Below are 21,456 nucleotides of genomic sequence, written 5' to 3' on the forward strand. Positions count from 1 at the left end.
GAGTTCCCAGATCATTCCTATCTCCGGCCACCAATCCAGGTGTTTAAGGAGGCATATCTTAAATATCTGTCCCGTGCAGTTGGCAGTAAGAGCTGGAGATGAATAATTATGTCTTAAAGAAGTCACTGTACTGTTTTGTATTGATCCAGGGTCAATGGTCAAGGACACAAGGAAAATCTTTAAGTCCTTGTAAAAGTTAATCCAGGTTAATTATTACAATGGGCATAATGATAACAATTTCGACTGACACAATTGTAGTGAATAAAGGGCAAACATTTCTTGTCTTACACTTTAAACACAGAAAGGTTCGTCAAGACACAGGAAGGTACTTGCTTCAATCCAAACAAACATTGCTTTATTGTAGAAAAAGGTAATTCTTTACTTATGACTTAATATTCATCAATATTAAACTTTAAAATACAGAATTTAGCTTGAGAAACTATAGATATCTATATATATATAGAAAAGGACCAGCAACACATGGATTTCCTTTAACAAACAAGTGTTATTGGATACATAGCCGATGTGACATTTCGGTCCTTTTTTAAAAAAAAAAAAAATATATATATATATATATATATATATATATATATATATATATATATATATATGTGTGTGTGTGTTGGCTTTTTTCATGCTTATTTGAATACATGTATAGCTTTTCACAAGATACTCAGTATTGCTGGTTTTTTTGGAAATATATATATATATATATATATATATATATATATATATATATATATATATATATATATATATATATATGCAGCTGTAATTATGTATTACAGCAGCATACAGATGGATTGTTAGTTATTGTAAATGTAATAAGTATTTTATTGGCAGATGTCCACAATTTTGTTTTTAAAAAAGTATTGTATTACACCTACAGTTATTATTGGTCTTCTCTCTGGTTACAAGATCAGACCTAATGTTTGTTTTGAGCACACAAGGTTTACTAAAGGTGTTTAAGTTCTGTCTACAAACATTTATTATACTCAAGCTATAGTATTTTGTATTGATATAATGATAATGTTGTATTTATATAATGTAAGTGCTCAGGAGTGATCCTGGCCCCTCCACCACCTGAGGCAGCAGTTGCTGCCGCCCCCCCCCCTCCCCTGTGTGTTTACCTTTTTGCACCTGAAAGGGTCCAGGAGGGCATCAGAGAGGACCAGTAAGCTAGCGCAGAGAGCCTAATTGCACTCTCTGTACTAGAAGAGCTGAATGTCCGGTTTGAGAACTGGAAATTCGGTTCTTAAAGTACCAGGATCTGCATTTTTGCTGCCCTAGTGGGGCGCTGCCACCTGAGGCGACAACCTCAACTCTCCTCATTGGTGTAGCGCCCCTGTAAGTGCTACACTAATTATTATAATTATTACACTAATTATTACAAGAGGTTTGGGATATGTTATCCAGAAAACTTGTTTTCCAGATCATTGTATTATTTGGTAAACTATGCCTAACAGCAATTTTTTTAATCAAGTTTAAATTTCAAAAAACACAGTAGGAATATTTTGCCATCAACGTGGATTCATACTAGCCCAGCCAGCATCAATTGCAATTGTGTTAATATAACAGAAAAAGCAAATCAGGCAAAAATAAAGCATTTTTGTTTAAATAGGCTTAAATGGCATTTGTATTTTTTTGAGCTTTCTGGAAAATAGGTTTCCACAAAATATATCCAATCCAATAATATATTCTATTCATTATTACTATTTTTAACCTTTAACTTGATAACCATAAGCCAGAGTTATTCAAATGCAATTTGTCATTACTAAACTGAAAACTGTAACCTTAATCATTAAACTAAAGTTGACTTTTCTGTTACAGGTTAGTTCTACAGTAAATACATTTTACAAAAAGTTAAAACAAAAAGAGTTGGAAGCAATGATAGAGGCTGTGGGAAACCAGTATGTGGTATCCAGGCCAATATATTCAGAAAATGCCTTTCATACTGAACATGAAAAATTGCACAGATATCATAAAACATTTCTGGACCATGTTCGAGTTTTCTTTGGGTAAGTCCTAATCTTCCTCAAGCATATAGTAAATTTCATATTAAGGGGGTTATTTATCAAAGGATGAGTAATGGGAATTTTTTTAAACTCTAATAATGTGTTTATATTCACAATTTGAATGGTATGTTATTTATGAAAAAATTAAAACTTCTAAAATTGGATCGAATAGTCCCGATCTGAAAACTAGAAACAAATTTGAATCTGATTAGAATTGAGTTTTCCTAAAAAAACAAACAAAAAAAACCCTCAACTTTTGCGTATAAATGTTTTTTTTCTCCCATTGGAGTCCATTTTCTAAACAAAACTTGGCAAGAAATTTGGCTCATTACTACTATTAACATCTTCAGATAGTTCAAGGGACCTCTCCATTGACTTTTACATGAACTCGGCAGGTTTTAGGTGGAGAATAATCAAATTAGAACTGTTTCCAAGGTCGAGTTGTGATAAATCTCACATTCAAATTTAATTTCTAATTGGTGAATTTAAATTCAAATTTGTGAGTTTTGTCAAAAAAATTCAAAAATTTGTGGTATAGATGAAACATTGGTACATTATCCATTCAGCCATAGTTGCAAAAAAAAAACCAAAAAAAAAACCCTATAGCGACAAATAAGTGTTCACCCCAAATGTTGGTGTAGCTAACCTTCAAGCTAGGCTTCCAGGACTCAGACATTCTCCCCATATCCCACCCTAAATAAACTATGCTGGGTTCCTTCAGTCCCGCCAGGAGAGCAGGCAAACAGCTTAGAAATGACTGCCATACAGAATGCTGTTGCTCTGGTACAGTGATCCTAAATGGTTCACCAAAAAGGAGGATTCACTAAAATTGGCTTGATGTAAACTTCAAGTCATTGTTACGGTTTAAATATAATATTAATATAAATATATTATATTTAGACATACAATATATACATATATGATTATTTTTGTCCTACTATCTGGTTCTTGGCCTTATTTACCCTAGCAAACAGAAAGCAGCCTGGTCAACATTTAAAGTCATTAGAAGAGAAAGATAAGCAATAAAAAAAATAAAAGTATCACATTCAGCCAATTTTTTTTTTTTGGATTGAGCTCAAACTTCCCTTTAAAAGCTCTGCACAACTTACACTTAACTGTGTTAACTGACATCAAAGAGAATGACAACCTTGCTGGATTTATGTAATCTTGGCTATGAAGAACTTAATTAAAAAACTTTATGGAAAAATCTAATTTCAGATGTTCTCGGGAGAAGGCCAAGAGAATTGCCTACACATTCTTCCCTATTGCTTCCTGGCTTCCAGTGTATCCATTTAAAGAATGGATTTTAAGTGACATTGTCTCTGGCATCAGTACTGGTCTGGTAGCAGTCCTACAGGGTAAATATCTCACTATATGCTTAGGCTTCATTTCTGTCTCAGCACTCTTCCAACAAGTTCCTTGTAGTGCTCCTTCTTTTTTCAAGTATACCCTATTCTTAAAAAGGCATAGAAGCACCAAAAAAGACCTACAAGAACAGACATGAAGACCTGTAAATAGTTGGGTTATATTAAGGCATGGTCATCCCTAGCCAGAAAACCCCAGGTACCATACATTCCAGATAAAAGATCCCATGTCTGTATAATATACCTATACATGCACTGAATTGAGGTTTATATATTGATTACATATTTACTAGCAATCTAAGCACTATATACTGTAGATCTCATTCCTTAGTAGCCATAGTTTGGCATATCTGCTGTTTCAGAACTACAGTTCCCACATACATTAGCTGCCATGGCAGTTCTAGCGTTTTAGTTCTGTTACAATAGGACTGATGAAGGTCATCTGTCCCTGATTAGGGAAACTATAAACTATAATAGATATTTTGTTTTATTTTATTTAAAATCTCAAGTTATAACTAGTGATGGGCAAATCTGACCCGTTTCGCCGAAATTTCGTGAAATGGTGAAAGTTAACCGAAATGTAATGAAGTCTATGGGGGGCAGTTGTTTTTGACGCAAAACAAATTTATGCCCATTGGAGTCTATTTCGCTCATGACTAGTTTTACCCATTAAATACTTTTTCTTTTTCAGGTCTGGCATTTGCTCTCCTGGTGAATGTTACTCCTGGGTATGGTCTGTATGCAGCTTTCTTTCCAGTCATCATCTATTTTTTCTTTGGCACTTCCAAGCATATATCTGTAGGTAAGTATGGTATGTTGTACCATAACTCATTAGAGAGCCCAGCATGCTCCAATTATAGACCATGAGTAAATATAAAAAGTAGAGAATGGGCTGCAAGAGTTCAAAGTCATATGTTGTAGCAGCCCTAGAAAAGACTGTGAATATATTAAAAGAGAAAACTTTTCTGTATCATCGTTATGAAAGCACCTCTACCATAACACTTGTAGAACTATAAAAATGTTGTGTCTGTATGAGTGTATACTATAAGGCTGCAGATGTAATTAAGTATAAATACATTAAATTAAGTATTTGTCCTTTGTACCAAAGGTCCATTTCCAGTGCTCAGCTTGATGGTTGGTACAGCAGTACTCAGGTTAGCTCCAGATGATCCATCTATCAGTGCTAATAACACAGAAGCTATAACGTTGCTGAATGAAAAACGAGTTGTTGTGGCAGCATCTATTACAGTTCTTGCTGGCATCTTTCAGGTTGGTAATGGCATAAAATGTATGTCTTCCTTGGATATGACTGAGCTGAAATTCATAGAATTAACAGTAGATTATTTTTTCTTTTAGTTGGCTATGGGACTTCTGCAAATTGGATTCATTGTGATTTATTTATCTGACTCCCTTATAAGCGGCTTTACAACTGCTGCTGCTATACATGTTTTGGTATCACAACTAAAGTTTGTATTTGGATTAACAGTAGAGCCATATAGTGGACCACTGGCCCTGTTTTATGTAAGTATAAGTACATTTGTAAAATATTTAATTATGTTTTCACATTGTATTTTTACAAACACAGTAACTGATTATAACCAAAAGTAATCTTGGTCAACCTCCATTACCACCACTTCAGGGCACTAGAAACATAAAAGAAATTGTGAGAAAGTATAACATTTTATAAGTTAGAATGATAAACAAAAGGTCCCAGTAATAAAACTCTGCAAATCAACAACTTTTTAAAAGCAGAGTACCAAACAGCATCTTATCGGCATAGTTATGGATACATTTGATAAATAGGTTACAGATCTAGGACTAAAGAGAAATACCTCAAATCAATGTATACTGTTTGGTTATTAAAGCAATTGACATAAACCACCAAAATGAATGCATTTGGTTCAAGAAAAAACACCAATATGAAATAATTAGTTATCATACCCATTTGCCTTCTGTACATTGCCTGCTGTAGATGCCACTAGTTAGGGACCTGACTGCCAGTGCCATACAATTTAGCTTTTCTGCCACATTTTGATCTGTAGCCCACCAGGAATAAAAAAATAAAACAGAACTGCCCACAGCTAAACAGGTAAAGTTTATTTTTCATGAACATATTTATCAAAGAGTGAATATTTACTTTCACTCTTTCATTAACAAACTGTTTTTGCAGTATGGCAGACATTCTAATTTATTTTCATCATGACAAAATTATGTGAAATAAAGAAATATTTAGTTGAAGTGTTCAAATAAAAAACATCAAAATTAAAAATGTAAAATGATGCTAATTATGCTAATGCTGCTTAACAGCTAGTCTGTGTGTAGTTAATTACATAATTACACTATGCAACATACAGTATGTTTCTTCAGGGAGTCTGATTGGTTTTCTTTAACTTGAACTTAAATGTGAACTTGTCATACCACTTAATGGAAATCAGAACATTTATAGCTTTCTTAGAATAATATTTTTATATGTGGGTATAAATATTTATTGATTTGCTTTACAGACTTTGAAAGGCATATTTATCCAGATTACAGACACAAACATTGCAGACCTTGTAACCTCCATTATCATAATGGTTGTAGTCTTTGCTGTAAAAGAAATCAATGACCGTTTCAAAGCAAAGATTCCTGTACCAATCCCCATTGAAGTCATTATGGTAAGTAATGATCTTGCTTTATGTCAGTCTTCTCTTATTGCCGTGTTTCTAAATAAAGTTAAGGTGGGGTTAGATATACAAAGCATACAATGTAGGGTGGAATGGCACTCACTGATGAGAATGATGAATCACTGAATCCTAATTCCAGTGATTAAACTGATCTGCTAACATGTGATCTAATGGACCACTTGGCAGAAGTGTCAGCCTATGCAGCAGGGCTGGAACTAGGGGTAGGCAGAAGAGGCACCTGCCTAGGGAGCAAAGATGTGGGGGCACTGGGTAAGTACCTGTTCAAAAGTCTTATCCCAGGTGGTTTGCTCCCGTGCTGCTCTCTCCTCCCCTCCCCTCTATCACGCTCCCCTCCCTCCATCACTCCCCCTACCTCCCCTGCCCTTCCCCTTTGTTACTTCCCCTTCCGTCTCATAGTGCAAGTGTGCGCACATGGGGGGAGGGGGGCAACCGAGTTCCTAGGGTGCCCTGTCGGCTTGGCCTGGCCCTGCTATGCAGTTTCAGAATAATTGATGAGCTAACACATGAACTCCATAGGGGTGCCAGTCTGTAATGTTTTCCTGCTTTTTCAAATTAATTGTAGTGATTTTATTTTTGGATGGTGGAAATACAGCTTAGACAAGAAACTACAGAACTGTTTGAATAACTGTGTGTGTGAGCTTTAGGCTTTCTCCTACTACAGGCAACCAATATCTGCTTTTGTATTACAAAACCCATTTAGCTTTTTAAGCTTTCTCTGCATTTTTATGCCACAAATATAGCACTGGAATGACTGGATGTCCATATATTAACCTTGTGCGCTATCTCATATTAAATTTTATAAAGTTTTCTTAATTAAATGCTGCAGTTGATCATTTTATTATTTGCAGACAGTTATTGCTACTGGCGTATCCTATGGATTTAACTTCAAGGATAAATATAAAGTGGATATCGTTGGAAAGTTAGAAAAAGGGTAGGTAAATGTTTATATAGATCAATGGAGGGCACTCCAAAAATTTAGAATAACATGTATAGGAGGTGCAAATAACTCAAAAATACTCCCCACAGAGTAACCAAAATACACAATATTGCAGATATTGGGGTTGCATACTCACAGAAAACTGCAAATACACAGTGGTATGAAGTATAAGAAAATCCTTATATATTTTTCAATCAATACATTGCACAAACAGATCTCTCATTTATCTATCAAAGATAAACATATACTGTATATATACAGCAATATCATCAAGTAAAAATACATACCACAATTTGTGTGAAATCAAGGCAAAAAAGAAACCACAAGCAGCGGAGCAGATGTGCTTGCCAGCAATGAGTATTAACCCCAACGTTTCGGCGTAACAGACTTTGTCAAGGGGAATTCTGATGTGTTGCAGGATTACCTAAGGTATAAATACCCAATTCAATTAAAAGCCAAGTCTCTGTGTTCATGCGTTTCCTATTTCTGGGTTGTGACGTCACAAACCCGGAAATAGCATGTGAACACTGAGTAGATTAATAATTTAGTACATTATTATGTCAAGGTTTTCTTTTAAGTGTCAATGACACATGCTGAAAATTAAATACAGTCATGTTGGGATCTAATATAACACACTGAATATATAAACTTGTACTCATGTGGAACTGTATTTTTTACATCAGTGGAGTGTGTAGTCCCTACTCTTTCCTGAAAAAGTAAAACATCCTAAAATTACTATTATAAATGTTTTCTAATAAAACTTCTGTTGACACTGCTTTTTATATTTTGCATAGATTTCAGCCTCCAATGGCACCAAGCATCTCCGTTTTTCAGGATTGTATAGCGGATGGTTTCTCCATTGCAATTGTGGGATTTGCTGTAGCCTTTTCTGTTGCAAAAGTATATTCTATCAAGCATGACTATATTATAGATGGAAATCAGGTACACTTTGAAGCTCATTTAAACCAATATATTATTTCCTTTTAAATCATTAATGGTAGCTTATTACTTTCTCCCATATTCCAATTCTGCTATTCATTAGGTCATTTAAAACATTATAGTGACATAAGGGGTAATTTATTACTGTACCATTTAAAATTTAAATCATGTATGGTAGTTTATCACTTTATCCCATATTCCAATTTTGCTATTCGTTAGGCCTTTACAAAATTGTACAAAATAAGGGATTGCTGCCCTTGCCGCAATTACAAGAGGGAGCCCATATATATTATTTACATTTCCCATGTGCCTGACCAAAAACTGGGTCTTCGAGGGGAGCCCTAACCAAAGGTTGGACATTCAAGTTGGGCTTGAACTTAAAAATTTTGACAACCACTGCTCTGGGGTTGAAGTGATTTTAGTTAATCCATTGCATAAAGGGAAAATGATAGCATGGCAATTATACATGACAATAACAAACCAAGCATTGGGAACATTCTAGACATGTGGAGCTTTGCACAATATGCAAGTTCCTTCTCTATACATCTTTATACTATCATTGTGATTTTAATATTAAAATTCATTAGTAAATGTTACCAAAATAATTTCCATTCCCACTATATACAAGTCCTTTGAAATTTAAAATTAATTTAAATTTAGCTACATTTGTGTGCCTTGCTTAGACATAGTTCAGCAAAGAAGAAAATGCTAATAATTCTCTTTGTTGGTGCCTTGCAGGAATTAGTGGCATTTGGATTAAGCAACATATTTAATGGCTGTTTCAAGGGTTTTGCAGCAAGCACCGCCTTGTCAAGGTCAGCTGTGCAAGAAAGTACAGGAGGCAAAACTCAGGTAACATTAAAAAAATAACTAAAATTTAATACAATGAAGTGACTAATGGGTGGCCTTTAAACCCTCTCCTGAAATTACATGTCCATTTTTAACAGCAATCCCTCATAGCTCTGCATGTCCTTGCATGTTTTTGCATGTCGGTGCAAGTTAGGGCTGCCATCTTTATAAATACAGTAGAACCCCCATTTTACATTTTTCAGGGGACCAGAAAAAAATTGTGTAAAAACCAGGAAAATGGAAAATCAGGTATAATACATAATATATAGGTGAGACCACAAAACAACAATGTAAAATGAGGGAAAACATAAAAACAGGGGATGTAAAATTGAGGTTCCACTGTACATCATTTGCCTCTTCTGCACATGAAGCAGGCAGTTAGTAGGGACATGAGGTCTCTATTGTACAGGTATGGGACTTGTTATCCAGAAAGCTCAGACCTGGGGTTTTCTGGATAAGGTATCTTTCTGCAATTTGAACCTCCGTGACTTGAGTCGACTAAAAAAAATATTAAATAAACTCAATAGGATTGTTTTGTCAGTAATAGGGATTCATTATATATTAGTTTGGATCAAGTACAAGCTATAGTTTTATTATAACAGATCTGTAGGAGCTCAACCTGGCGGAACATTTTTCAGACTCAGGAAAAGATGAAGTCAAGATACAAAAGAGCAGTTCACAGGAAGGACACTTGTGCATATCTGCTCCTAGTAACATTGTAGAGCTGCTTGCTTTGTCTCATTATCTAAGGAAGTTATACTTTGTAGTGTCTCTGTCTTTCACTGATTACATATTAGTTTACTAGTAAACTCCACTATAATTTCCTAATTAATAAATACTTGGAAATACATATTCATATGTTTTATGAGCTGTGCATAAATGTATTTACTTGTTTTCAGATTGCAGGTTTATTATCAGCTATAATTGTTATGATTGTCACCTTGGCTATAGGATTTCTTCTTGAACCTCTACAAAAGGTACTGATATTGTTTCATATTTAGATGTTATATAGTCATTTTTTAGTTGACTAATAAGTGCTTAATATGCTGATCTATTGAGCTTATTATTATTAAAGCAATAGCGAGGAGTAAATGTTGTCTACCAAATGTGGTTTGGCTTTTGCACCAATGGGAGTAAAGATGAAGTATATTAGGAGGCCACAGTGTATAGTTCACAGCAAAATTTGTCTAACAAATATAGTATCCTAAAAAAAAAATCACTGCAATACAGCTGCACCATCTTGTATGATATCTATACTGTATAGGGCAGAATGCATACAAATATGATTTATATCTATAATTTTTTTAAATGGCCAGTACCCCCTTGTTCAACATGCATTCGGTGACTAGGGCAAGCACGAAACATACTTTTTGACTATTGTTCTAATCACGATATTTTATTTCTATAGCTGTACAGGCCAAACAGGAAGATTGGAACTACTCTTAAATGTAAATATTAGAAAGAAAGAAAGCAAAGATCCACCTAGCGACACTCAGTTCAATAATAAATAAAGTAAAGATTAAAGATTTATTGAACCAAGTGCCACTAGTTGGAACTTTGGTTTCTTTCTTTCTAATATTTGGATTGAAGTGTTGTTTAACATCCAACAGAGAACCACCCTATTCTAAATTTGTTTATGGATGGGGTAACTGTTCACATTAGATGAGAGGTGCAGTGCCTTCCTCTATAATGGATTGGAACGACTCCATGTTTGGTTGTTGCAAGGTAGATAATTAAATTGCCAAGTATATGACCCCTCCCTTTATCTTTTGTTGTGTTTTGTTAGAAAGAGTCCATTATACAGGGGCATTCAGTGTTTACGGAGTAGCTTCAATTTGCCCTGTGTAGCTCAACGATTAACAAAAACCATAGATTTTTCAAAAGGCAAAATGTTCAACACAAGCCCAGTTAATTGAACTCCTGTTGAAGAAAGAGGTATAACTGGTGCTGGTTATTGTTGTATTCCATGTGTGTGATAAAGAACCAAATTTATTAGCAACATTTGCTACCAGGTGTTACCTTGGCACTTGGGGGACAGTCTGTCCACTAAGGTGAGCGATTTAAAAGATAGAAATTGCAGCAATATGTGTTTGCCTCTCTCTGACGAAGGTTTTGCAAAGCACTGCCCTAATCTTAAAAGCCTCCCCCTGAATGGGGTTGCACCCTCATCAGTAGCTGCCAATCGCCTTCTATCTGTCAAACAAGTAAACATAATTTGGATTGGCCGTGGCAACAATGCAGGTACTAAAAAGGGGAGTAAACTATGTTTAGAAGGTTTGATATACCCAAACATATCTCACTGGATGCAATTGAAATTCCATAATTGAATCAACTGACATATATCCATGTAGCTCAAACTAGTGTTTACACTAGGGCATAATTAACCTGATTTGGAAACAGTGCACACAAGCTGGACCGCAGAAAGTAGAGCTGCAGTAATAGTACTTTATAAGAAAAGTATTTAGTCATATATTGTTTAATAATGTTGAAAGGAGATAAAATGAAAGCTTGTATTAAAATATGCATTATTTAAATTTTCAGTCTGTACTAGGAGCCTTGGTAATAATCAATCTGAAAGGAATGCTCATGCAGTTTAATGAACTTCCTGTTTTGTTCCGGAAAGATAAATATGATTTGGTAAGTAACTTATGATCTGAAGCAAATCTTTTAACAGTTTGGGAACTTTTCTCCAAAATCAGAAGCATAAGTACAAAGTAATTTATATCACACAAAATGCTCTTTATGAGTTTATATGTGCTTAAAAAACAATAAGAGAATTGCTATACAGCATATATAAATATGTATATAAATGCATGTTAATAATAATAATAATAAATACATTTGACAAAATACATGCTCAGACTATTTCCATTGTATACATAATTCAACAAAAGCATAAGTACCAAATGTAAGGGCAATGTCAAATCATTTGTCACACTCATAATGTATACCTTAGAAATAAAGTGAGGCTATATGTCTGTGTAAGAAGGAACAAACTACTGGTATGTGTGTAGAGCATGCAATGGCGCCGTGGGATGGCTTTTCCCATTGGACAGTGCTCAAAAGATTTCTCTGCAGTAATCCCAGCATGCAGCCTGGCTCCATACTGCAATTGTTGCTTCTTCTTTAAATTATGTGTACACTATTTTTATGCCAACCCTGTTTTTTTATATTAATCCCTAGAGTGATTACCATTTGGAAATGTAGACTGCAACATTTCATAAACAACTATAACATAGTTATATTTCAGGTGATTGCAGTAACAGGCACCATCCCCTCAACTGAAAATTATCAACTGAAAATTATAGGCACCCAAACGTCCAAAATCACCTGTGACTGCCCTATGAGTCAAAATACAAAGTATTAGTATAAAATGTGCATAACAAGTATGTGTGCTTTTTGTAAATGTCATCGAACCAGAGTTGCGAACTGCACTATTTATGAAGCTAACACTATGGTACTTGCGATTAGAACAAGATGTTCAAACACATATTTTTGCATTGCATGATAACCAAAGTCCAAAGTGTGAGTATAACAGTGGTAGTAAAAAGGAGGAGGCTAGAATTTTCTAAAAATGAGCTTTTAGCAAGTTAAGTAAAGTTACTGTGAAATTAAATCAGAAGTGTGATTTTACAGTTATAATTGCTTAATGTGGTGACAGTGAATCAAGTACCAAAAAAAATCCCAAAAACCATCACAATAATACTGCAGTGCTGCACAGGCAATATGTTTATCCCTAGTATGTGGTCTACTATATAATCCCCTAATGTGTTTGGCTTGTCATTTTGTTTAGCTATTCTCTTCATTGGGCTTACCAAAAACTATGTATCCCTTTAACCTTTGTCACTGCAGTCTTTCAGGACATAGTATATGAACAGTTCCATAGAATTTTTACTTAAAGAGTAGTCAGAAAAAAGCCTATAAAATACTTATTCATATTGATTTAGCGTGGTTGTACAGATCCCAGCTGATAGATATGCAAACAATATTAACACTGTTTATACAGACTTATCATTATTATATATTAAATTCAAATAAGATAAACGAATAGAGGTTAAGCACTACAATTCAATAATGACTACATGTTTATTTTTTTACCATTCCCAGTTAGTATGGATTGTGACCTTCTTAGCTGCTGTTCTACTCGGACTTGACCTTGGACTAGCAGCGGGAGTGGGCTTTGAGTTGCTGACTGTTGTATTCCGTGCCCAGTTGTAAGTAATGCATCAGGTTTGCTAGGCTGTTATGCCAAGACTGATACCATGTGTTAATATCACTCTTGTTTATTAGTGTCCACCTTTATCACAATTTTTATAATGAAATTTATAACTTTTATTTATTGAATCGTTTGTCTTATTATTTGTTTATAATTTTATAATATTTATTTTTTAATTTATAATAAACATATATATTTATTTAGTCCTTAGTTTTTGTAAAGCTTGCAAGAATGTAATGTAAGGCTATAGTAAAATTGGAGTGGCAACTTTACTCAAAACTATCAGCTTTACCCCAGCTGAGGCTCAATACACTCAATACACCCACAGGTGCAGGCCTTGCAATGGTGTTGTAAAACTGTAACCTTTAGTATTTTCACAATACTGGGCGCCGGTAGTTCTTATAACTTAACCAGAACTTGTTTATTAAGAACAATCCACAAATCACAATCATTGAATATATTCACCAACAACACTGTGAGAAGAGCATTCCCTTCAATAGAGCATGTAAAGAGGAATATCATACAGTGCACCAGTGTTCTCTAACTTAAATCCTAAAGCTGTGTCAAGAGTTAAAATTTCCAGCTCAGACATTTATATTCACATCCACCCTAATTTACACTTTAGTGTTCCATACCAAACAATACCATAATCTAAACACTTTCTCTGAGAGAAAAAACTATTATTCCTAGACCATGTGAATTTTCAGAAAATGCTATAATATACTGCTTGTAGAGTATGCAGAGACATCAATGCAACAATAACTCAAAAATCCAGAGACACCAGAGCAAAGAGAAAATCAGAGAATAATTCCACAAAATGCTTTCTTCATTCTTTTGTACATTTATCATTGAAAATATTCCACAAACAACGTTTCAAGGGGATCATTTTACATGGTGGGGAAAATGTAGGGTATTCACAAATTTGCTAGTTTTGCTTTGAAGTGAAAACTACTGGGATATAATAACTACATTATTGTACTTACAGCCCAAAATGTTCTCAGATTGCTAATGTTGGAGGAAGTAACATTTACAAGAACAGGAAAGATTATAAAAATGTAAGTATTAAAATCATGGTTGTACTTTACCACCTCTAATAGAACTAACTTCATGGCAGGTTTTATAACAGTGTTTTTATTTCTCAGATATATGAGCCTCAGGGAGTGAAGATTTTCAGATGTCCATCTCCAATATTCTTTGCCAATATTGATTTTTTTAAAGACAAACTCATAGCTGCTGTAAGTCCAAACGTTTGCCATATTTTCCCATTGAAAAGCATTAGACAATATGCCTAACAAATCAAATATTACATTTTGACAGGTTGGCTTTAACCCACTGAGGATACTACGTAAGCGGAATAAAGCACTGAGAAAAATCAGGAAGCTCCTGAATAAAGGAGAACTTCAATGGACAGTACGTTTTCAAATTCTAGTCATTAATTATGTCATATGCAGGCCAAGCAAATAACTTCATCAGAACTTGTCAGTAACTCATCCACATCTGGTAATATTAAAAGATAAATATGATATAGATAGGACACTTAGATTCCACCTTTGCCCAGCATAATGTAACTGATGCAAATGAGTGTCTTCAATATCTACACAAACACCAATGGATTTAGAGCACAAACACATCATTGTAGACAAGTACTCAAAGAGCAGATGTGAACAGCGTAAGCTAAGATGTTCCATAAATCATACCCACAATGTATTTCCAATATCAGAACAATGTCAAAATTTCATTTTTATTTACATTTTATATTTATTGCCTTTCCAGAAAGGTATGATCAATACTTCAAGCTGCAACATCGATTCTGAAGAAGAACTAGATAATAATCACATCGAAGAGCTTGACCAGCCTACATACACTGCTGATCTTCCCATTACAATAAACTGGAACGAAGATCTACCAAACAATATCAGTGTTCCAAAAATCGACATTCACAGCTTAATTCTTGATTTTGGAGCGGTGTCTTTCCTTGATATGTCTGGGATGAAAGGCTTAAAAGGGGTATGTGATATCGACACTAACCTTAATACATACTGTTAATGGTTATACAGTTACTAAGAAAAAGTGCAAAATCAATGTAAACCCAAATAGTTATTCTTTAATTTACTTTTCTTTAAAGGAGAGCAAAAATCTCCCTTCCCCGCCGGGCCCCCTACAACAGCCTCACTCCCTGCTCCACCAGTCAAAAAAGTATACCTGATACTAAGTTGAGCAGCAGGTTGTCAGGTACCAGGAGAATTGACACGTCTAAACTAATATTTAAATGGTAGAATCATCACTGCTTCATTTTACCAACCAGTAACATTTACACGTTTCCCATATGGGATTATTCATTTTTTCATTGTCAGGAAGGGTCTCACAATATTTTGTTTTTAAAAAAATTATACAATGTCCTAAACATTGACTTATGTTAAGACAATACAATATACATTGGGAATTATTTTATTGCTTTCTTACTACCTCTGAAGAAAATAAGATTAAGCATTGCAATTGAAATTCAGTAGCATAACTATTGTGCTCCAGGCGACTGCAACTTTCTCCTCCCCTCCACCCACTGGCTTGCCATTCAGTCACGGGGTCTGCTGTATGGTAGTTACACCACTAAGGCAATTAAATTAGTTGAATTAAACCTATTTTGCTTTAAAATGTTTAAGATTTTACAAACCATGTCTCACATAATTAGAAGAAATCAGAATGAAATGTGGGGCATGCCCAAGTATGTGGGGGGCTGATTATGGGGTAAAACAGTTGTCAACAACATCAGTCCAGTGTTTTTTGGTTTGTATATTATATTATATATTCAGTATATTGTGCAGTATATTTTACATCAGACCCTAAGCTCAGTAAGTGACAGCAGCACAGAACATTTGCACTGAATCAGCAGAAAAAAATATCATGTATGGCTATTTCAAGAACTATTATTATAAAAGTCAAACTTACATGGATATTCTACACTTCACAGGCTTTAAAAGAATTTCTGAAAATTGAAGTTGATATTTACATTGCTGGCATAGATGGTGAGTTTCTTTGCTTATTTTTTGAGGCACTTTTAATTCTGCATGAAATACCCTGATGCACTTTTGCCATTTTCTGTTGCATTGTTTATAAAGCTTCCAAAATTTCTTGTTAAATTAAAGGAATGCCCTCTGAAAGGAAATTATTTTTCAAATTATTAATGGAAATGTTATGTAGTAGAATATTGTATATTACGATTTACACATATTATTAGAAAATATATTTTTTTAAAAAAGCGTTTTCATGTCAAAGTTTTAAATATGGGCTATATTATGTGATATATTTTTATAAAGACCTATACAGTTACTTTATGTAGTTTATATTAAAATGAGTTTGACGTGAAGCAAAATATTCTTAATTTCTGGCTTTTCATTATTAATGTACAATATGATTTTGTACTAAGGGGCAGATTTCTCAAAATGAGAGTTTACAGCTTAATACATAAAAACTCACTGACATTCTATTCATTCCTACGGGATTTTTAGAATCTAGTTATCAATGGGTGATGAAAGTTAGAACCCACCATTTCATAAATACGGTTCTACAAATCCCATAGGAATGGGGGAGTTTTTATTTATGAAGCTTTAAACTCACATTTTGATAAATTTGCCCCTATTTTACTGACATATGTAAGTGTCTATGTAATAAGACAATATTTGCCAAGGTGCAGTAACACATAGCAACTAGCAGGTAGCATTTCCTGGTCACATGTAAAAACAAAATGAGGATATATTAGGCACACTGATATTCAAAAAAGGGGTAAGATGTCAATTTATTAAGTCCAAAAACATTGAAATGATATATTAGCAAATGGCTCACTTGAGAGGCTTTGGAACCAGGAAACAGTTTATGGTAATATAAAGACTGGTACAAATTTAATACAAAATATATTAAAGATGAACTAAAGCTTAACTAAAGATGTAGGGCAGAAATCATGTACATTGTGTTTTGGGCTTCTATACAAGCCAAAGGCAACCACTGCCCTTTAGTAGTAAAGATTTGTGCCTCCAAATATGCCCCTGTAGTTCCCCATCTTCTTTTCTGCTAATTCACTGCAAATGTTCTGTGCTGCTGTCACTTACTGAGTTTAGGGTCTGATGTAAAATATACTGCACAATATACTGAATATATAATATAAATTTCACAATATAGGACTGATAGTAACTAATCCACATTATTGGTACATGGCAGCTCAGAAACCAGCACAACAGAATTTAATACTCAGCCCTGTAACATCAGCATATATGACAGGCAAACCTAATTTCTGATTGATCATTTGTGATGAGCCCCTAAGCTTAGCTTCTCAAAGCATACTGGGCATGTGCATGTCACAGACACTCCTAACACAATCCAACATAGAAATCTCCTCTGACAACTTTGAAGGTGTGGATCATTACAACAATAGAGATGCTGAACCTTTAGGATGGATCAACATGTTCAATATATAAAAGATGGCATTTCTAGCTATATTCATTTTTAGGGTTTACTTCTTTAACAAATACAACAGAATACCTAATCACACATATGCTGACTGGTGGAGTGAGTAACAGCTGTCTGTTCCAAAGATAATATTGAGTGTTTACAGGGCATTTTGTCTTCCTAGTTGTACAGTTCACCGTGTTAACCTACAGTATGGTTTTAGAGAACTGCATCAGTTTACAAAGGATGACATAATCCATTTTAGTGATAAACTAAAAAATAATAATAATTTCCCATTTTCATGATTTCTAGATAACCTTCTGGAAAAGCTTGAACGATGTGGATTTTTTGATGATGAGATTACTACCTCAATGATCTTCCTCAGCATACATGATGCTGTGTTACATATACTTGCTAAAAAGGATGATATGTCCAACCTTAATAATTTAAAGGTACACTTGTTTTTTTAACTTTTATGTTTAGTTTTTTTTTTTCATTCAAACTATACAGTTGTTGGAAATGACTGTCCATTGTATTTCTCATTAAAACAGGAGAAGGAAACACGATTCTTTGCAAACCAATACACAAATCTGGGCATCAGTTCCAAGGATTCTGCTGTGAGTTACAACTTCATATAGACTCTAATTTATGATAAGAGATATCAAGCTTACATATTCCTTGGTAACGATCAAAGAATTTTATTGTTAAATTGCAGATTATTAACATTACATAGGCATGTTAACAGCTGATTTACAAAGTCTATCTCTTGTTATGTATTTAATATGATTGGCTGCATTCATTATCTAATCAGAACAACCATAAAAAATTAGAGCTATGACTTAATTACAGCCATCCAAGGTTAAGCAATGAGTAAGAATACTGCATGGTTGGTGTTTATCAATCACACATTTTTTAAACCATTACAGAACAGACAATAACCCAAATCCGTCAAATTCTCTTTAAATCGACCAAGAACTGACATTTGTTTTTAAATCATGGAAACATTTAAAGGAATATTTTATCTGAGGTTAAACATGTGATCTGTTTACAAAGCAGCTACTTAAAGGATAATTCAACCCTCCATATAATAAAACCCACTACCCCCTACACTCAATAGTCCCCCTTCCCTGCTCCCGCTCGCACAGGTGATAACTCCAGTAATTGCCCCATTTCCTGTAATTACCCCTTGTTGCAGAGTAAGTGCAGCGGAGCTCACTGGTGCCATCTTTCTCTCTTCGGTAATCTTCGAGTCTTCTTCCTTCCCTTTGGCTATTTCCGTCACTTTCTGCGCATGTGCTGCGTATCTTGAGAGCGCTATATAAATAAATGATGATGCGCAGTTGTTAGCCGGAAAATAAGAAGATGGCCCCATGAGCGCCGCTGCGCTTACTCTGAAATGAGGGGTAATTACAGGATATGGGGCAATAATTCCTTAACAAAAATTAGACTGTGACCTGTATATCCTGGGGAAGGGGACAGGGATGACATGATATGCTTGTGGTAGTAACTGTAACTCTTTAGGGCAGGCGTAATTCACTTAAATTGCAGTAAGAATTTAGAGTACTCTGATGAGTGTATGTCAACATTTTTCAGAAGTCAGTTTTGTCTTCAGTGACCAGAGCCATTTTACATGGCTTTTCCATTATAATGGAACAGTCTGAAATTAAGGCAGTTATTAAGAAGCCTACTATTTACACTGAGGGTCAGCAGCAAATATTATATTAACTCAACAATTATGAAGCTTTATCTTCAAGGTTATACGTTCTCATACTTGCAAACTGAGTGTAAGTGGCTTTGTGTTCTCATACAAAACCATAGATTAACTTGTTATAAATTATCAAGTAGCAATTTTAGGTCCTTGGGGTTTTTCTCCAGGTCCTTCCCTGATTACCTGAAATCACTTTAACCATAGAGTTAGATCTAGCCAAACTATAAAAAAAGCATAAAGCTGAATTTTCACTAAGAAAAGGTTTATTATACAAAGCTATTTTATTCTCTACATTTTACAGGAAAAAGAAGCAGAACTTTTAGCAAATGAAAATAAAAATGGAAGTCTTCGAAACAGAGCAAATTCTGTGAGTTAAGTTTAAAATATCTATATAAATTTATATATACATGGATGTGTACACGCTGTTCTAAGGCTACACACACTTTTACCCTTATGTGTGCTTTATTGCATTCAGTGTTTTACTGAATTGGCTTACGCTTGTTGACACCCTTAACTTTGGCTACATTTGCTGAGAAAGAGCAATAAAAAAATTGACTGTATATCATTGCACACCATAAAGTAAGATGGTGGCATGGCTGATCTTCTGCATCACCAAACAAAAATTTCATGTATTACTGGAGCTCAGCAACAATTATTTTTGTGTGTTTCTTCTATAGTTTCCTTTTCTGTTGACAGATCTTTATTTCAAATGTTTCAATACTTGCCTAATATTTTGTTGAACTAAACATGCATTTATATTTTCTTGACCTGTAGGTAACAGTCGCCTCTGCACTTTAATCATGAGAAATGAAGAATAAATGGGCCTGATGATTTCCAAGAAGTGCAAAATATGTCTTGTCTGAATGGCATGAGACAATATACAATCACCTATTTCCACAACTGTAATGATATAAATCTGCTAATTCTGAAGGGTGTTGATATACCAGTATGGAAAAAGTGCAAAGACATTTAACTGTTTGTATGCAGTACACAGATTGCATTTTAAGCAATCTGTCCACTAACGAATATTTTTATGTAAAATGTTCTCAGGATTTTAGGACTTCAAGGAATGCACATGTATAAACATGTATGTGTGTATGTTACATAAGATATGTTACCTTCTGTCATATAGGTAATACACAAATTATTACTTTTTAATATTTATCCTTCTAGACACAACTCTATAGGGGTGTACCACCATTCTCTATGCCATAACTGCCTCTGGCAAAGAAATGGAGCCCTAACTTATGCAGCATCATATACATACATATTTTTTTTACATATTAGTGAGAATTATATATACAATTGTATATTATATACATGTTCAAGTAAAATAATCAAATACAACTGTTTATATGTAAATAGGTCTTTTTCTTAATATTTAAAAGACAAGAGTGGTTGGATAATCAAAATATGACTTGTATAATTAATTTGTGGGATTTCTGCTGTGATCATAATGCCATCAAATACAGGAACAGAATCAAACGATTAAAGGAGATATGAGAAAAACAATAACAAGATACATGAATATTAATGTTATTATGAATGGGATAGAGATTTCGTTATTAACGTTAAAGCAAAAATTAAGAAAAAAATACTGCTGTAACACTGAACCCATGTACCTACAGTACCCCACCAATGCAGCGTCTTAGCTGAGCTTTGTTCTATGGATAGAATGAGGTAAATATGCTGGGAAAAGCTTTGTACTTAGAAAAATAATTGTAGATATTTTCTATTTGTTTTATATAAAGTTTATACATGAAAACCTGATGTTTGTCTTCTTTTATTTCATTCTGGAAAAGCTGGAAAAGGAGGCTCTGTGATCATACTCCTAAATATAATCGAATGAAAATATAGATAATTAAATTTGTGATGGATAATCACGTTGAATAACGGGGGTCTGCTTGAATTTGCCTAGGTGTTGATCAAAATTATTTCACAATATTTCTTTTGCACCCAAGTCCAAGGCTACTGTGCTGTATAACCTACACTTCTTGAAAACTGCTAGGAACATGAGATCCTTGTAGCAAGGAGCAATTTGGAATAGGAAAATTAGGGTTTAAAAAGATTTCAATAAAGTAATAATATAATAAAAGCTAAGCAACTCTTTAGCCCTTCCAGAATAATAATTAACATGGGAGCAAATGGTTGCAAAAATATGGTTGCAAAAATATTGAGTTACAAAAGCTATCAGGTACTGAGCAGGAGTTGAGCTAAGAGGGTTAAAGAGCATCTATTACCCCACCAGGCGATTAGAACAAGCACTCCAATTGGGGGAAACAATAGGTATTTTTGGTCTTT

General features: G+C 34.3%; 1 protein-coding gene across 1 annotated transcript; it reads left to right on the top strand.

Annotated features, from left to right (window-relative positions):
- The first annotated feature begins 300 nt into the window (after positions 1 to 300).
- On the top strand, positions 301 to 20,925 carry slc26a3.3.L (solute carrier family 26 member 3 gene 3 L homeolog). The gene is made up of 22 exons (XM_041586517.1): positions 301 to 370; positions 1,831 to 2,018; positions 3,234 to 3,373; positions 4,071 to 4,181; positions 4,488 to 4,648; positions 4,736 to 4,900; positions 5,884 to 6,036; positions 6,915 to 6,997; positions 7,798 to 7,945; positions 8,681 to 8,794; positions 9,691 to 9,768; positions 11,333 to 11,428; positions 12,899 to 13,005; positions 13,993 to 14,062; positions 14,150 to 14,242; positions 14,325 to 14,417; positions 14,781 to 15,014; positions 15,976 to 16,030; positions 17,760 to 17,899; positions 17,999 to 18,064; positions 19,457 to 19,522; positions 19,930 to 20,925. The coding sequence occupies exons 2-22, from the start codon at positions 1,888 to 1,890 to the stop codon at positions 19,951 to 19,953; spliced, it is 2,328 nt and encodes a 775-aa protein (XP_041442451.1). The 5' UTR covers positions 301 to 370; positions 1,831 to 1,887; the 3' UTR covers positions 19,954 to 20,925.
- The last annotated feature ends 531 nt before the right edge of the window (positions 20,926 to 21,456 follow it).

The sequence above is a fragment of the Xenopus laevis genome, chromosome 3L, assembly GCF_017654675.1.
Source record: "Xenopus laevis strain J_2021 chromosome 3L, Xenopus_laevis_v10.1, whole genome shotgun sequence".
NCBI classification, from domain to species: Eukaryota; Metazoa; Chordata; class Amphibia; order Anura; family Pipidae; genus Xenopus; species Xenopus laevis.